The following is a 19,359-nucleotide window of genomic DNA, read 5'->3' on the forward strand; positions in this document are numbered from 1 at the left end:
ATGACAGTTATTTTGTAATGAAAACTTCACACACGGTCAGCTGTTTTCTTCATGCACCAGGAATATGGAATGGTGGTATATGGAGTGACAGGTACATTGAAACTGAGGTATGGCCACGGCTATCGTGACATCATTGCGATCACACTGAAACCAGAGACTCTCAGAACTTGAGCTCTGAGCCTCTACATATGCAGCTGGCTGGTGGAAGATATTGCAAACCTAAATAACACCAAAGAGGCACAAATACAAGAGATCTCCTAGAGAAATAAAGTCAAGCATTGCTGCAGATACAAGGGACAGGGAAGCCATTAGGAAGGAGCGAGATCCATGCATTAATCCATGAGACCCCATTGAACACCCAAGAACAATAACAAAGGGTGTCAGTTGTAAAAACACCCAGAGGCAGCACTAAACATTGTCAGTGACAGTGTGACACCATCATCAGTCAGTGTAGATAGCACAGTACAACTGGAATTTGCCAAATGCAAGAATTTGAATGTAGCTGGCCCACAGGATTCTATGACACAATACCAACGATAGCAGAGATGCAGTGGCAAAAAAAGCACAGACAGGTTAGGCCAACAAAGGTATTTGACACTAACCTTATCTGTTCAAGAATGATAGGCTAACAAGCAATTTCACAAGAGGTTGAGAGCAAGAATATTTTGACACATGAGTTGGTTCCTGTACCTGTGTCAATGTTTACTGACTCTGCTGACATGAGGATTGCCAAGGATAAATCTAAGCTAAAGAAGCAGCTGCAGACAGAGATGTCAACTAAACATTTCACAAGAAGTCACCTGCACAATCATTGATGGTGCCACAATTCTTTGGGCAGTACACAGGCCAGCAAGTGGAATAGTCAAGGAGTTTGTGACTAGTTTGAGTCTACATTGAATACAAGTTAGTCCCAAATGATGTATACCTTGTCTTTGACAGGTACAAAGTCTTCAGTATGAGGAGTGTCACCAGATCTAGCAGAGCTTCAGAAGCAAGCAGAATACATCAGTTGAATACAAATACACAGTTGCCTTGACACTTACAGAAAATAAGAAACATTTGATTAACATAATTGATTCATTCAAGATGAGATGTTTCCCCAGTGACACACACTAAAGCACAAGCTAGTCATCACAGGCAGAGACAACACCCCATCTGAAATACACCGAGAAGGTGAGGTGATGAACAGGGAAAGATATATGTCCATCTCACATTACAAAGCTGACAACATCCTTGTACAAAAAATGATGATGGCTGCAAAAGACATGTGGGAATATCAGTATTATCAGATGATGCTGACATATTTATCTTACTCTTGCACAATTTCCTTAAACAGAGTCTAACAGAAACCCACAGTCCAAGAGAGCTGTAATAGATATCCATGCTACTGCAGAGCAACACTGGAAAACTGTATCAGGATTGTTAGCTGCCCGTGGACTCTCAGGCTCTGATGCTATAACTTCCTATTTTGGCCTCAGCCAAGGCACTGTGTTGAAGATTCTGCAAACTCTCTCTCTCTCTCTCTCTCTCTCTCTCTCTGATGGGTGACATCATGGCTGCATGCTATGTACATTCACAGTGTGCCACCATGTTGGAAGCATGGCAAAAATCATGGGCAGTCCTATTGAAATCCTCAGGCTCCTGGATGCTATACAGGCGAGCTATCTCCTCCTGCAGCCGCCAAAGAAGAGCTAGCAGTGGTGTTGGCGACGTGCCGTTTTCCTCCCATTGAGGATTCTTCTTTGTAGAGTATCCAGAAGTTAAGAGTTGGGGGGGAACTCTCACTGTATCGAATGAAAATTGAGGTCCATGCTATACCCCCAATCCCTTTCCTCATATACTCCTATTATCCAAATATGTAATGTTATTGATTGATATTGCATATGTTAAATACAGGCATTTCATGTATTAGAACTCTTCTACCTTGATTTTGTACACTTCAAATCATGCAAACTCTTACTTGTTATAGGAGTCGTGGTGGCAATGGTGGGATGAAATGTTGATATTTTAAAATGCTAAGCAGTGATCGAGTGTCATCAGGCAGATTCTTAAGACAGTCTCATGGTCTTGAGAGACAAAATCCACCAAAAAAAAAAAAAAAAAAAAACTTGGTAAGGATCCTAAAGCAAGGTTGACCAGAATGGCTGCTGGACTCTGAAACAAGAAGTGGCGGTAGGGGAAGGGTTGAGAAAGATACAGTAAGTAAGCATATGTTGTTATAAAAAGATTAAAAATAACAACAACAAAGATCTTGGCATAACTAATTCTTTACAAAGTTATTTTTAGTGTTCCTGCCCTTTAATTAGTACAAATGGAACAGCATATCTAGTTACAAAAGAGCTTGTCTTTATAAAACTGAAATCATTTTTGGGTGCTTCTATGTTAATGTGATACCTGCAAACATAAATTTTAGGCTCACTTTCTGGACCCCAGAACTTCTGGAGAAGTTTATACTACATTTATTTTAAAAAAGAGAGAGAAATAATATTTTACATGACTTTTATGTTATCTATCTAACCTCCAGTTTTTCCCAGGGTGCTTTTCACTGTAATATCTAACACTAAGAAGTTCTAGGGACAAGTTTCAGTAGCCTATATGATCTATTTCTAACAGCTTCCTGTAAATAAACAGTTTGGCTGAAAATCAGAGCAAATAAGTATTTTTTTTAAATATTTGCCAGCTAATGCAAGTTCCTTAAATCTCATTCCTTGGACCCCATAAATGTCCTGCAATGTAGCAGTCCTTTATTATAGCAGCCTTGAATTGTAAAATACATGCCTTAAAAGCTCAGACACACTATCCTGTTCTTATAGGGGTCAAAATTAGGTTTTCTCAATCATTTGCTGTTCTTTCATAATCACAAATACAAACCATCAAAAGCCCCAAAGCACTTTCTAGTGCAAGTAAAAACAAAATCATATGGACAATATCTGAGCAAATTGCTTGTTCTCTAACGTTGAAATTCTATATTGTCTGAATCAGAAAAGAAGAGAGGTTGTAGCTGGAACATGTCTTGGCACAGAGGAAGAGGGACACCTGCCTTTTTAAATACAAAATTTTGATCTTTGTAGTAGAAAAACTTTTAAAAAACTAAATAAAAAAGAGAGATTGTATCACCTTCCTTTACAAACTGAATAGGGAGGAGTGGGGGCAGGAAATGTAGTTTCCACTATTAAAATATTTAATTCAAGAATTTAGCTGAATAAAAAAAAAAAAGGAAAAACAGAAGGGCAGGAGGGCTGCCAATCACTGCCTGCGCCCCAACTCAAAAGAATGTTGTGATTAAAATCCAAAAGGCAACAACAAGGAAGGAGATAGTGAGTGGCAATTTACATGGTATATGGAGTGTTTTTGAATTTAGATCTGGTTAGAAATCATAAAAATTGAAGCACTTTGGATAGTACTAATCTCCTTAGGACAAATATGTTTATGAAAAATTAGCTTTGGGATTGTCTATTTTAAAATTTATGGAAGGCAGTTTGTGGTGTGAGTACAACGGCTGGCATATTTATAGTATATCAGTTTCCATGCTTACAGGAAATAACAGTAATGAGAGGGACCCATAAATCTTTCATTTATCCTTAGTCGAAGTAGAAGAGTTGATGTAAATGTATCTTTCTCACTTTGCAATAACTCACAGAAGGGACATAGAGAATGCAAAACAAAATGCCAACCAAGTTTCACTCTGGCTCAAATGAAAGCCTGTTTGATGCCAGAAAAGGATCTTCGCAGCAACACACTAGCTGTAATAAAAGCTCTTTATTTTAGAGTGCTCATTCCAAAATGCAGGGGCTAGTTTGCTAGTATTTAAAATCTGAATGTCTAAAAAACTTCATATCACTACTAGTAATATGAAAGAAGCCTCCATGCTAATAAAAAGTGATTGTATATTGCATCATGAATTCCCTACATGATGTCAGTGAATAAATAAGAGTTCCTTCCCTAAAGAGCATACATTCTAAAGGTATGAGAGGTTGGGATAAAGAACAAAATGATATAGAGCAAATGAGAACGGGATGTGGTCTTTATACTTGCAGTTCTTCATGCAGTAGGATCTTCAAAAGTTTTTATTAAAGGACGGTGTGGGATGTTTGGCTAACGTTAACCTGGAGACTGAATCAAGCATGAATGTTGGCCTGAGAAAGGTACAATATTGGGATTGGCTGAAGGAGACAAAGGGAACGGTCAGGGAAGAAATATGAATGGGGCACAGGAAATGTGATTGCACTCTCGCATTTCATATCATGCAACACAAATTTCTGGATATGAGGGGGAAAAAATGCTGCATTGTTCATTTTGGTTATTATTGCCACCTATTGTGAAAATCTTGCTTCCACAATCATCCTAGCATCTGAGTCTGTGTGTTCATTTTTAAACATGCGCACATGTTGTTTTGCCTTTAAAGACACAGTTTTTCAAGATGCTGAATCCCCACAACTCCCATTAAAGTCAGTGGGAATTGAAGATGCTCAACATCTCACAGATGTTCAGCTCCTCACAAGACTGGGACCTAAATTTGAACTTTTCAGATATCATGGCCTATGGTTCTATCTCAGACTAAGTGTATGATAGGAGAATGTACTTTGTGGGAAATATCCACAGTTTGTCCATGACCAGAATTACTCTTCTGGCAAACGTAGTATTTGCAGAAGGTACATTTTTGCTCAACATGAAGTATTATTGAGCAAAACATATTTTTATGTGGTGAGCTGCGTGAGACCAACAAGTGGCAAGATTTAAGGTGCCCATCCCCTCAAACTGTTTGTTTCAATCATTGTGAATTGAAAATGTTTGGTTGGGAAAAAACTAAGACTCCCATCCAACAAAGGTGAAGTGGGATCATCACCTTCCTACTCACTTTTATCAGCTCTGAGGATGTGTGTTTGGCACAGGTGGATAGAAGATGAGGAAAGAGCTGGCATTCAAAATGTTTTCACAGTGTCGGTGTTCAAAATAAATGAGGTGAATCACTGTAAAGATTTGTGGGTTTTTCTTAAGGAAGAAACTAGTTTCACGGGACTTCCCATGAGACCATTGCTTACTACTGTTCTCACGAGAATCCTGCACGGGTTGAAGACGTGTAATTAGTGGGGCTGCTCAGCACACCAAACCCCTGGGGTGCCAGTAGTGTGCCAGGTGTACCACAACTCGGAGGCAAGCACTGTACATTTGTCAGCAGCTAGTCCTTGTAGGCGGTAGCCCTGGTGGATCACAGTAACCACTCGGACTAAGTGAAAGGGTATTTTACCAGGGCTGGCAGGAAGGGAAAGATTGCAGATACCCTGGACACAGCCAGTTTAAATAGTTACAGGATTAGTTGTTCTGGTTTTGTCCTCTGAGGCAGTCCAATTGAGAGTAAGGACTTCTCAGGGCTAGTGCCAGGGGTGTCCTCTCCAGGCCAGTCTCTGTTCCAAGCAAATAGGGTGCTGTCATGTTTCCAGGCCCCTCTGCACTGGCTCACTGACCAGCCATTGCTGCTCCCCCATAGGTCCCATGCAGACCTGTACTCAGCTGTACCATCCAGCAGTGACAGCCTATTCCACACACAGCTCATCATACAGTTCCTGGGGATTCAGCTCTGAATTCAACTTCTCTCAAGTTCCAGGCTTGCCACCTGGATGCTCTTTCAGCTTCCGTGAATATCCTTGCTTACCATGTGTGGCCACCACTTCCAAACAGAGCCTGGATACTTCCTGGTTCAAGACCTTTCCCCTTACCTGGGTAGAAGAAGGGTATGTGCAGTGGGGAGTGGACTGATGGAAGCTGTAACCCCCTGCTTAGCAGAACCAATATAAGTGCTTGGATAGCACAGAATTGAATGCATCACAAATATCTTGAAAGATTTGCACACCAGGATAATAGCTCCAGCAAGATTATCAAGAAGTCCAATTACTTCTCTTCCCTCCATATTACATGTTAGATACTTTTGGAGGATTAAGTTCATAATTGTTGTAGCACTGGCAGCATTAGGTATTTTTGCTGTTGTGTGTTTACAGTAGACGATCCTGGGTCGTTCCTGATTGCGGAATGTCTTTTCCATTAAAACAAGCAAATAAAAAAACCCTCCATGAAAATGTTCGTGTAAGTGCCCCCACATATACCTAGGAAATGGTAAAGGTGGGACACCATGTGTTCCATCCTTCTATCCAGGGAGAAAAATAGAGACAGTTATGGGGTTTGTACCCCTTTATGAGCAAAGAGAGCTAGAGAGAGTGGGGTGGGATGGTCCCCCTTAGGAATAAAGGGAATTGGGACAAAGGGGTCAGTGGTTTCTCCCTCTGTGGGTTGGGGAAAGGGTAGCTTAGTGGTGCCTTCCCTTAGGAACGGAGGAAGGTGGAGAGGAGGTTGGGGAGTGATGGCAGTGAACAAAAAAGTGGGAAGGAGTGGAAGTGTTCCTGTTCGGAGAGGGGTGGGTATCAACTGCAGGTTGGATGAGCAATATTCCGTTGCTAGAGCTGTTCAGTACTAACAAGTTTAGACACATGTTTTGTAAAAACTGCTATTAAATATCAGTTCACAGGAAGTTCATCAATACATCCCTGGCTACAGGAGTGACACTAACTCCTGGCACAGTTTGAATACTATCAACTAACTGCTGTTTGCCTCCTTTCCCCTTTCTCTTCCCCCACTTTTCCACACTACTTTGTACACAGAAAGATGTCAAATATGCCTCTGTATAGAGCAGGGGTGGGCAAACTACGGCCCGTGGGCCGGATGCGGCCTGCCAGCCATTTTAATCTGGCCCTTGAGCTCCCGCTGGGGAGTGGGGTCTGAGGCTTGCCCCGTTTCGGTGCTCCCGCCGGGGAAGCAGGGTCAGGGGCCGCTCCACGCGGCTCCTGGAAGCAGCGGCATGGCCCCCCTCTGGCTCCTACGTGTAGGGGCAGCCAGGGGGTTCTGCTCTGCACACTGCCCTGGCCCCAAGCACCACCCCTACAGCTCCCATTGGCTGGGAACCACAGCCAGTGGGAGCTGCAGGGGCGGTGACTGCGGATGGAACAGTGTGCAGAGCCACCTGTCCGCGCCTCCGCATAGGAGCCAGAGAAGGGACATGCCACTGCTGCTGGGAGCCACTTGAGGTAAGTGCTACCTGGAGCCTGTACCCCTGAGCCTCCCCCCATGCCCCAACCCACTGCCCCATCCCTGATCCCCCTCTCACCCTCCAAACTTCTTGATCCCAGCCTGGAGCACCCTCCTGCACCCCTAACCTCTCATCCCCAGCCCCACCTCAGAGCCCGCACTCCCAGCCGGAGCCCCCAAACCCATGACCCCAGCCCTGATCTCCCTCCAAACCCCTCCATCCCAGCCCAGAGCACCCTCCTGCACTCCAAGCCCCTCATCCCTAGCCCCACCCCAGAGCCTGCACCTCCTCCAGCACCAGAACCCCAATTTCTATTCCCAGATGTGGTCTGCGGGCCAAAAAGTTTGCCCACTCCTGGTACAGAGCATAACAGAAGGAAGTGTGTCACCAGCGCAATGGGGGATGCTGTCACTGAGCCGGGGCTATAGAAAAAGGGACTGAAACTAGCAATCTGTTATCTATTTTTGCTGCCCTCTGCTCTTCCTTGTGGCCATGGAAGTACAGGCTTTATTGTCCTGTACTTGGCTGTGGTTCTGAGTAATGGAAAAACATGTTGCTGTTTAAAAGCAGATGGGACTTCATTCCGGGAGGGAAATAATGGGTTGCTGCTATTGTTTTCATTTGTTTTTATTTTTTGCCTGTGAGTTATTCGTTGCAGATTTTTTTTTAAATTATTTATTCTTTTTCTCAAACCATCCTGGTCATTTTGAAAAATCTTATATCTCCGCATTCAGGAGACAAATCGTCACATATGGAGGCACATGAAACTCAGAGACAAACTGATTTTGTAATGAGCTATGTGCGTGGCAGAGTAGACAATAAATAGTCAAATATTTTGATTAGATGCCTCTTTTTAAAGTATTTTATTGAGGTAATCTAAATGTATAAGTATAGTCTGGTTGAATTTACATTTTGTAAAGAAACTTTTCTCCCACCAGTAATTTACTTTCATGATTTAAAGTGGTGGAATTGGCAGCTGCTCTTATGGGCAAAAACTATATATAGCACAATAGTATACAGTTGAGATTTAATTTCATCCAATACAATAACATGGATTTAATTTGACTGAGTTTGGTTATTTCTGGCTTTTTTCTTGATCTGATACTTTGGGTTTAATGCAAGGCCTGAAAATTCTAAGAAGTCACCAGATAAGTCATTGCATTTGATAGAGAATGAAGTGCTGATCCTAGACAGTGACACTGGAACTGTAGGATCCAGATCCTCAACTTGTCTAAATTGTTGTAGCTCTGTTGGAGCTATAATGAAGTATGCTAGCTGAGGATCCTACTCCTAGTTTTTTGATTAACATTTCATAGGTCCATTTATTTTTTACCAGTGTGCATATTCGTAAAAAAAATAAATAATTGAATGTGTTTAAATGTCCATTGCATTTTCTTTTATGCTCTAGACAAAGATAAGACTAGAAGGTTTACTAAAGTGTCCATTATGACTACCAATACTATTTCTTGTCATTGAACAACAAGATTTCAGTGTTTAGCTTTCTCAAACTCTTGATGTCTAGGTACATAAACACTCAGTTCTACCCTTTTCTTAACAGACCCATCCACTATTACCCTCTCATCCCCAAAATAAAGCTTCAAATGTCTACCTCATTGGCATTGAGAACATTTAAATTACAATTACCTCAAGGCTAATTCAGATAGGATGTTTATACAAACTATAAGCCATACTCAGGAACACCTTGTGCTGCCCTACTTGTATTTCTGGTACTGTGCCAATTATTTTGAGTTGCTGTCAAGCGGCAAGGAGCTGTAGCTCAGGAGACGAGGATATATAGGAACAGGAGGAAGGGTTATAATTGATTGGTTTAATGTGCTTAAGTACTGTTGCTGTGAGCAAAGATAGCGTATTTTAATCAGATAGCTTCCTGTTTGCTCTTCATTGAACTGTGGGGTGTATATATATATATTTGTATGTTTGTGTACATATAATTTAGGATGTTTGCAATTCATAGTCGTCGCTGGAACCCTTGTTTCTGTTGTGCACATTCCATACCCATTAATCTTTGTAGCTGACAAAATCAACAATTCTGCTATCTGACTAGGAGTATCTTGTTTGTGTATTGTATTGAATATCAAACTCACAATCTTTTGTTATGAATGCTGTGTCTGTACGTAATTCCAATGAGCTACTTTAGTGGCAGTCAGTTTATCTTTTAATTTGAAATACATTTATTTTTTCTAATTTACCCACATTTTTTCTAAAATAAATGTTCAGTTCAATTTGTGGAGGTCTGATAACTGTTCAGATAATGTCTAGAGTGGAGGTTTTTCATTTTAACTATATTATACTATGTTTTTTTTTCTGAAAGGTATACAGAAAACACCAAGGCTCTAAATTTCCTCGTAATGTGGGTAGAATATGGCTCCTATTTGGAAGGTGTTCTCATGTCTATGTCTAGTTAAATTATTTAGGATTCCAAGTGCCCTATATCTTTTCATTTTTAGGGGGGTTGTTGAACTTGTCTAACTTCATTTAGTTTTTTTTCTTTTTCTAAAGGAATAGTTGCATGAAATACTCACTCACTTTCTTCCATTAATCTTTCTCATTTGGCCAATGTATTGCCATCTACCTAACACCTGTGAAGGCACTACTGAAGTTGCTGACTTCTTGGTTAGATCATGGCTTAAATTCTTAAATAATTTGAGAAGCAGATTTGTAATTCATAGATATTCATCTGACTATAAGTATAGAAATAAGCAAAACTTTCCAGCACTCTTACTGTACTGTACCAATCCTCTTTGTTTCATGAAATTCATAGTGATGTTTATGTAAGACTATGCAAGAGGTGAATTATTTTCAAATGACATTGCATTAGCAAATAAATAGATTCCCAGCTGCTCTTTTGGAATTGCTTACGTAATAAAACCAAAAGAAATAGAACTTTGGTTAGGATCCATCGTTACTCTTTGGACCTTCAACTAGAGCAATGTAGAAAAAAATCACAAAAATGTCAAAATTTAACTTTGTTTCTTTCATAGGAACCTACAATGTTAGTTTTTCACAAGAATGCTCAACGCAATTCTTCTTGGTTTCATTAAATAAAAAGTTTAAATCTGAAATAAGCAAATGTGGGGGGGGGGAGATTTCAAATCAGTGCTGATTTGATATTACACAAGCAATGGCTTCTGTAGCTTAGAAGAACCCAGCCATCTCCACTGATAAGTCTCACTGTTTACACTGCTCTTATCTCCTTTTTATAAGAACTCCATCTTCAAGGCTCAGATATTTTCTAAGCACAATTAATGTTGTGAATCCATTGATGAGTTTCAGGCTGACACATGAGACTACTGATAAACTTCCATTTCTCACGTGCCTGTTTTAGGAAGGAAGTCTTAATCACAGGAAAGATTCCAAATCATTCACTACAGAGAAGAAGCTCCAGCCTCTTACTGATCTTGCTTCTTTAAGTTACTTTTCTCTGTAAATTCCACCATCTTAAATTGATTTCCATGTCATTTCCACTAAGTAAGTAGTGGTGGACACATAATCAACCATTCCAAATCTCTGACTAGGGCATGGAATAGATGGGGGCTAATGGATTAATTTTAAAAATTGTATTTTGAAGTACAAATATAAATTTATTTTGGGATCCAAATAAGGGCTTTTTATTTGTACAAGAACTTTTCTGTTGCTCTTTCAGCTGTAAACTGCAGTAGAAGCTCTTAAGTAATGTATCGCAGTGGTACTCACTACAAAGTCTCAAACACTATAGTAGCTCAGATTTCTAGATGGGAAGTTGACATAATTTCCAAATTATCATTTACTGCTTCCAGAAAATTTTATAAAATTGTAAAGCTTAAATTGATTTTTGTCAGCTGGATTAAACAATTACTGGCAGATTGAAGTATTAGTGATAACCCCCAGCAAATTACTAGTTCCGTTGAAGATAATTCTTATGTGGTGTTTTGGTTTCTTTTTAATTAAAGGGTTTTTAATTGTTCACCTAGCCCTTAGCCCACCTTTATTCTCTTCCCTTCTTTCATTAGTGAGAAGGTCAAGGATTGAATTGTAAATTTAATGAAAATCTTAAGGGTTTTGTTGGTACATTTAAGAAATTATAGAGGCCTAGCCTATAGCCTGTTTTTATTGGAGAAACTCAGTCCAAAAGATGATCAGATGAATATTGCAATAGTGCTTGGCTTAGACAGCTACATTTTCAGCCAAAAAAAATGCACTTTGCTCAGTATGAATGCAACATTAAAGTCAGAGCTGCTGATTTTTCCTTCTCATTTAGGGAAGGGGGATTCCCCTATGATTTCAGATTAATCTTCTATCTATAGCTATGGCATTATATTGTTAAATCCTTTGTGTGCACATTGTCCTGGTGATTTGTCCTCGCAAGCAAAGTAGGTTTGCAACATAACAAGATTTTGATGTATATTACATTTGAACAGGCATTGAGTGATCAGATTTTTTTTTCCCTTGGGTGGCGGGGAGAAGAGTAGTTGCAGGGCACCAATCTAGGTGTCTTCCAATATCTCCAGAATGCCTCAGTCATGTCCTGCCTTGCACAGTGCAAAGCTACCTCTTCCCCATTCCAGAACCTTTCTAGTGCATTCCCCTGGCTGAGAAACTGGAGAGGGCCAAAAGAAAATTGATAAATGGAGCCCTTATGAGTGGGCAGGTCTGTAATGCCCTCATCTGTAGCAGTCTCTTGAGTCAGGAATACTACCTCTCCCCTCAGTCACAGCTTTCACTGATAAGGAGCAGTTCGTCTTCAAGTAGTGTCCCTGTGGGGGTTCCACATCAGGATACGAGCACACCCCAGTGCTCTTGATCATAGATTTTTCTCAGCAGTGTCTTCGGGTCTGCAGCTGCGCCCTAGACACCTTTGTATCCCAATTCAAAGGGGAGGAGTTGCTGCCACTCAGCTATCTGCGACTTGACACAGTGGTGTCCATTAGTTAAGCCATGCTGCTTGCTATACCAGTCACTTATTTTTTCTTTATTTTACATCATTACTTGTCTTTTATTCTTTCCCCCTTATTTAGCACAGTTTGTGCTTTTGTGTGGGGAGGATCCCATTCCCCCGATCTGGGCCTTAGTTGTTTTCTCAGGCCTCGATCCACAGCCTCGAATACAAGTTATGCCCAAGGCCCCAGGCTTCAATCCCTATCAGACCTGCCATAGGTCTTTTTCCCACAGCAATGGACATTCAGGCTGCCTTCAGGAAACCCATATTCCCTCCAAATGCAAGATCTTCTCATAATTTAAGAGCAAATATAAGAAATTCAAGGAGGTCAAACTTAAACTCCTATTCATGGAAGGTCTGTGGTGACCACGGGGTCCAAGAAACTCTCCCCTCCATCAAAACAGACTCACCTGCCTTCTTCAGCAAGCAAAGACTACAGGGCCCCTATGGTACTACCCAACCCTTAAAAGAAAAAAAGACCCCACTGCCCAGAACGGGTCAAGAGAAAGGGAAAGTCACTCCTGTGGTCTGGATCTCAGGAATCTCAAATCCCAGTAAAGGTACAGCTGATGCTTCTATTCCTTCCGGTACTGACACTGCATTTACAACACGCTGTGTACCCAGAAGTCATCAAGAGCAGTGATGTCTTCGGCACCAGACTCCGTGCTCTCAAAGCATAGAGATTCTAGAACTGACAGCCATCATGAAAAAATCCAACATTGGCAAGGAATTGATTAGGTGATATGTCCAGATGATCCTAACAAGTGAGCCACTCCCCGTGATGCAAAGGAAGGTGGAAAAACCCCAAGGTCCCTGCCAATCTGACCTGGGGGGAAATTCCTTTCCAACCCCACCTCTGTTGATCATTTTGACCCTTAGCACGTGAACAATACACACCAGTCAGGCAGCTAGAGTGAGATGGTTTCTGTTTAGCATGTCAGAACACTGGTCAACCCTATCCGGTGTCCTGTCTCTAGCTGTGGCCAGTCTCTGATGCTTCAGAAGAAGAGGTAAAAAACAAAAATCCAGATTGTAGCCAGTTGTGCATCGGAGGGGGGAAAATCCTTTCTGACCCCTGAAGGAGACCAGTTGAAGCCATGAAACATAAGATTTTTAAGTATAGTCATTATGGAATTAAATGACACAGGCTATTGACAGTATTTTTCACTGGTAGGTTACAGACTAATCCTATCTGTTTTGCTCATGAGGACATGCAGAAATATTGCCACGCTGCAAAAATACACGCCCCTCATTCTACCTGGATGCTCCTTCAGTCCCATTTGTGGCTGCACGTACTCAGAAGGAGTTCCTTAGAGTTCCCTCGTTTGAAGGTACAGAAACCTTAATGTAAGATGTTAAGAATGGCCATACTGGGTCAGATCAATGGTCTATCCAGCCCAATGTCCTGTCTTCCGATAGTGGCTGGTGCCAGATGCTTCAGCAGGAATGAACAGAACAGGGCAATTAGCAAGTGATCCATCCCCCTGCCCCAGTTTGGGACCCCAGAGCATGGGGTTGTGTCACTGACCATCTTGACTCATAGCCATTGATGGATGTATCTTCCATGACTTTATCTAATTCTTTTTTGAACCCAGTTATACTTTTGGCCTTCACAACATCCCCTGACAACAAGTTCCACAGGTTGACTGTGTTGTGTGAAGAAGTACTTCCTTATGTTTGTTTTAAGCGTGTTATTCATTTCATTGTGTGACCCCTGGTTCTTGTGTTATGTGAAGGGGTAGAGAACACTTCCTTATTCACTTTCTCCATGGTCATGATTTTATAGACCTCTATCATATCTCCCCTTAATTTTCTTTTTTCAAAGATGAACAGTCCCAGTCTTTTTAATCTCTCCTCATATGAAAACTGTTTCATACTACTAATCATATTTGTTGCCCTTCTCTGTACTTTTTCCAATTCTAATGTAATGTTTTTGAGATGGGGAGACCAGAACTGCATACAGTATTCAAGGTGTGGATGGATTTATGTAGTGGTATTATATTTTCTGTCTTATTAGCTATACCTTTCCTAATGGTTCATAACATTCTGTGAGCTTTTTTTTACTGCTGCTGCACACAGAGGTATTTTCAGAGAACTATCAATAATGACTCCAAGATCTCTTTCTTGAGTGGTAACAGCTAATTTAGACCCCATCATTTTCTATATATCGTTGGGATTATATTTTCCAATGTGCATTACTTCCACTGTATAGTACCTAGAAAAGGACGCAGGTTCTATGGTGCTGTTGCTTCATGGCATCTTCCAATTTCATTGGTCACTTGTGCTTATTTAAGTAGAGTGTGAGTGGGAAACAGAAAAAAAGTAATGAACTTCACTTTTTCACTGGAGATACAGAATTTGACACTAAGAAAAAAAATTTAGTAATTTAATAAAAACTGGATACAGTACAGAATTATTGTTCTAATTTTCTCTCCTATAAATTCCAAATCTTAAAAATCTCTCATAAACCCTGGTGATTGTGCTTTACAAACAGTTAAAAATGAGCTCTGATCATAAGAAAAATGCAATTACTTGTATGACTGTACTACAGTATTTATACTGTACTAGTATATACTAGTACAGTATAAATACTGTAGTACAGTCATACAAGTATATACTAGTACAGTGTTAAGTAGGGTATTATACAGTGCTTAGCACAATGAGATGCTGATCAGTGACTAATTCATAGGTGATACCGTAATACTACTACTACTACTATTACTACTAATAATAATTAATAATAAAATGTTGAAAATTTAAACTTGTCTCCTGCAACTGACTTGCTGAAGTAAAACTGACATAAAATAATTCATGTAAAGTTAATAAAATAAACATTAGGTGCCAAAAATTATATGTAAGGATTTGGAGGCTACTTCATTTCTCCCCTTTGGTTGACGGAAAAAATAGAACAATATTAACATCTTAATATTGCTATTTGAAGATATGATAGTGTATGAATGATATTCCCTTTATTGTTTAATACTTATAAATAAATCATGTGTTATATAAAGTACAGTAGATATTCAAATATATTCTATACACCCATCTAGGTTGCCCAGTTCAGTCCATGTGGTACCTCATTCTGCATCCCTGTGAGTTAACAATGCACAAAAATGCATTGATATGCTTTAAAACTCAAAGCCGTCTTTATTTTGGAAGACGTATATTTTATTCCTGTTTACATTTATATAATCAATACTCTCATATTGGAATTGGAGCTGAATTTAAAAAAAAAAAAAAAAAAGATGGTGTCTTTTGACAGCCATTGGAGATTGGGGGAAGAGAATAAGATGGATTCAGACAATCTTTTATTAGGGACTCATTGTTTACAGTTGAAATGATGAGTTGAATGTATAAGGCAGTGTTATGTTTTGGTCTTTTTTCCCTTGTAACTCATCCATCTTGGTTATATAAATGTTTAGTCATTAATTACGAGTTTCAAATTAATACACTTCCTGACTGGACTTGGTTGTTTCTGCATGTATCAGTGCTGTAGCAAAGCTTAATATTTTAGCAGAGCTGGTCAACCATGTGATACGGAAATATGTTGTTTATCGTCGAGCGCTAATGAAGATGGGGGAGCCTTTTGTTACTAATGTATACAGGAAGCATGATTGTGAAGTGAAAATGCCTTCTGAATATTTTAATTACATCTGTTACTTTAAACAATAGCAGAAAAGCTACTTTATGTTGATAAATGTTAGTCCCAAATACAAATATTTTCCTTTCTTTCATTATTTTAGAGTAACTAAATATCTGTTTTTGCAATTAAAGTAAGTCTGTTTGGGTCAGGATACTATAACCTATCCAAAAAGTTTATCTAATGTGATAAAAATAGATTGTAGCTCTTGTTTGTTAGTCTTTTTAAAAAATTGCTTGGTTGATATAACAAGGGTTATTATTTAATACACATTTTTTAATACTCTGGGTGGTTATGATTGCACAGATTCCCTTTACCCAAAAAGCCAGGGCAGCAGAGAGCAGACTGATATTTTTTTAAACCTGCTGCTCTTCATGTGTTTTTGAAGTGGCAAGTGGTTTATGTTGCCGTATGTAGGACTAATGTTCCAATTTGTAGTTGAGCAAATTCTTTTAAAGTACTTTTGTGTGTAGAAATCAACTACAGAAACAGAAATCTGAAGATGTGCAGGTAATGAGTTATCCACTGATTCAAGCACCTTATGGTAATTCAGATTAGCTGTCAGGATGTGTGATGTGGGTGAAGTCACATTGCATTGTTTCATTAGTGCTGTATCAGATCAGAGCACCATGGACACAATGTAATATGACATGTGTCTCACTTAATTTCTGATGGGATGTCAGAGTCATTTTGGATAATGGCTGTGTGATATGCATGGACATTGGTAAATGTCTGTGTTTATAGTAAACACACAATGGTCCACTGACTACCTCAAATTATTTTAAATTAACTATTAGTTAAAAGAAGCAAAAGAAATCAACAGTAGCCTCTTGCACTGTATATCTTGATGACAAGTGCATTACACGTTTAAACTACACTTGTTTAAAAGTTCCATGAAGAGCCCCTGTACGCAGTTTATTAATTTTAAATTATAGAATTAAAAAAGGAATGTGATGCTCCATAGGTAGGGCCCTACCAAATTCACGGTGCATTTTAGTCAATTTCATGGTCATGAGATTTTAAAAATCATAAATTTCATGATTTCAGGTATTTAAATCTGAAATTTCCCGGTGTTGTAACTGTAAGGGTCCTGACCCAAAAAGGAGTAATGGTGGAGGCTTGCACCATTTTGGGGGGGGGGGGGGTCGTGGTATTTCTACCCTTACTTCTGTGCTGCTGCTGACAATGGCACTGCCTTCAGAGCTGGGCAGCCAGAGAGAGACAGCTGCTGGCCAGGAACCCAGATCAGAAGGCAGCACCATTGCCATCAGCAGCGCAGAAGTAAGGATGGTATGGTATGGTATTGCTACCCTTACTTCTGTGCTGCTCCTTCAGAGCTGGGCCCTCAGCCAGCAGCCACCACTCTCCAGCCATCCTGATCTGAAAGCAGCACAAAATAAAAGGTCCCCCCTCCCCCAACATGACCCCCCTACAATAACCTTGAACCACCACCACCCCGCAACCCATTTTTGGGTTGGGACCCCCAGTTTCAGAAACGCTGGTTTCCCCTATGAAATCTATATAGTAAAGGGTAAAAGTACACACACAACCAGGTTTCATGATCCGTGATGCGTTTCCCACAGCCATGAATTTGGTATGGCCCTTTCCATAGGGAACAATCCTGCATTTGTTGGGGGATGGATTGGATTATCTAATAGATCTTTTCCACCTCTGATGGTTCTGTGATATAGCACATATTCGTGTGATAAATAATTGTATATGACATAGTAGGTAATAAACACATTTGATTTCAAAACTAGAAAGGATGCAGGTATAATTTCTTTTATAATCTGAGACCTTGTGACAGGGTTGGGGGAAACCCCATCCTGTGCAGGATGAGTGTGCCTGCCGCTCTTAGGGGGGAAAATCTTACGTCTACATCCCTCCTAGCCCAAGTCCATATGTGCACCCTTATCAGCAGGTCAGTACGGTCTAGTGGCTGGAATCCATAAATTTGCCCTAGTTACTAGGCAGTAAGGCCTAGGGGCCAGTGTCCATCAATCCACCCTTTTTTGCAGGGCAGTAAGGCCCAGTGTCACAAGTCAATAGCTTCGCCCTTTTTTGCAGAGCAGTAATGTCTAATGGCCAGAGTCAGGAAATCTGCCCTTTCTCGCAAGGCAGTAGGGCCTAGTGGCCCAAGTCAATCTAGTCCCTCTTTGCAGAGCAGTAAGGCCCAATGGCCAGAATCAGGAAATCTGCCCCGATCGCAGGGCAGCAAGGTCTAGCGGCCAGTGTCAGACACAGAGGGAGCGGTTGGGCCCCCCAGCAGAGGGGTCCGGGCCCTCCCTCCCTCTCCACCAGACCCCAACCCAGGACCCTGGTAGTGGCCGTAGCATAGGCCACTGAGTCAGCGGGGAAAGGCTCCTACTGAAATACACTGACTCAAGGCTTCGGCTCACTCACCGGTCCACCGTCAGATACCCCTGGGTTGCTTCCTGCCATCATCCCTGCTGCTATGGTCTGGGCCTCCCTGTTACCTCTAGGTTCTCTGGTCTGCCCTTCCTCCAAACCCTGCGAGGCCTCCAGGGTTGCCTTGGCGTCTGCCTGAGCTACGGCATCTCCAGCTCCTAAGGTCACAGGCTTGCACTGACCTTGGCTACTTCAACAAAACATAGCAGAGTGACAGAAGGAATCTAGAACCTCCTCCCCCATACAAAAAAGCAAACTAAAAGTAAGAAACAAGAAAAAAAGGCAGCATGGTTAGATGGCAGAACTCAATAGATTATTCAGGCCAAACAAATATCCTTCAGAAAATGGAAATCCAGCCATAGTGGGGGGGAAAAAATAGAAACATAAATCATGGCAGGTAAATGTCACATGGAAATTAGGAGAGATTTTGTAGTGCAAAGACATAAAAAGCAAATACATTATTAAGAATATCAGAAGTAGTCAGTCTATGAGAGAATCATTGCATCTGTTGAACTACTAAGGAATTAAAAGACTAATTGAGGAGGATAGGGATACTGTGGAAAAAATTAATTATTTTTTGGCATCAGTTTTCACCACACAGGATGTTGGAAAGATACCTATCCAGATCTATTCTTTACTGATTATAAAGATGAGGCATTATCTATCAGAGATTAAAGTATGAAGGGTATGTGCTGAAACAAGCTGATAAATTTAAGATTAACAAATCTACAGGACCAGATGGTAATCAACCCAAAGGTCTGAAGGACTTTAAAAATGAAGTAGCAGTGTGCAATCTCATTTAAATAAACTACTGTACCAGTGGGTGAACTATACTTGTGCTCCCATCATCGATCGCACTGCTGAAACTGCACTGGCGGTAGACCAATGGAGGGAGATTTTAAGAAAAATATCATTGGAGACATAGCCAGGATTCATTTATATGGATACATTAGAAAATTTAGAGTTATATTAGGTAAGATTAATAGACCCTCATGATATAAACCAACCATTAGTTTACTGAGGTTAGGAAGAAACTTCCCCAAGGGACAGATTATTCTATAATTCCTCTTAAGCATCTAATACTGGCCATTGTTGTCATTGACAGCATGTTGAACTAGATGGACCACTGGAACAATCCAGCATGGCAATTCCTACGTTCCTAATTCTTTGCCTGAGACCCAGCACAAAGATAGACCCATGTGAAAATCAAACCAAATAGATGTGTGTCATACCTTAAATAATATTATAACCTGAGGTGTTCTGAGATGTCTGTTTCTCATGCTAACATTAACTTGC

The 19,359-nt window shown here is 40.5% G+C and overlaps 1 protein-coding gene across 4 annotated transcripts in view; it reads left to right on the top strand.

The window, feature by feature from the left end:
* The window catches only part of SPATA5 (spermatogenesis associated 5), a 290,334-nt gene that overhangs the window by 237,555 nt on the left and 33,420 nt on the right, over positions 1 to 19,359 (top strand). The window contains exon 16 of one of the 4 annotated variants that reach the window (XM_034772172.1): positions 940 to 2,107. The exons of the other annotated variants lie outside the window; for them this stretch is intronic. Coding sequence (XP_034628063.1) covers positions 940 to 978 — 39 coding nt within the window. The 3' untranslated portion in view covers positions 979 to 2,107. Of the gene's footprint in view, positions 1 to 939; positions 2,108 to 19,359 lie in introns of those variants that run through there. 4 annotated transcript variants of the gene reach the window in all.

Source organism: Trachemys scripta, chromosome 5, assembly GCF_013100865.1.
Source record: "Trachemys scripta elegans isolate TJP31775 chromosome 5, CAS_Tse_1.0, whole genome shotgun sequence".
NCBI lineage: Eukaryota > Metazoa > Chordata > Testudines > Emydidae > Trachemys > Trachemys scripta.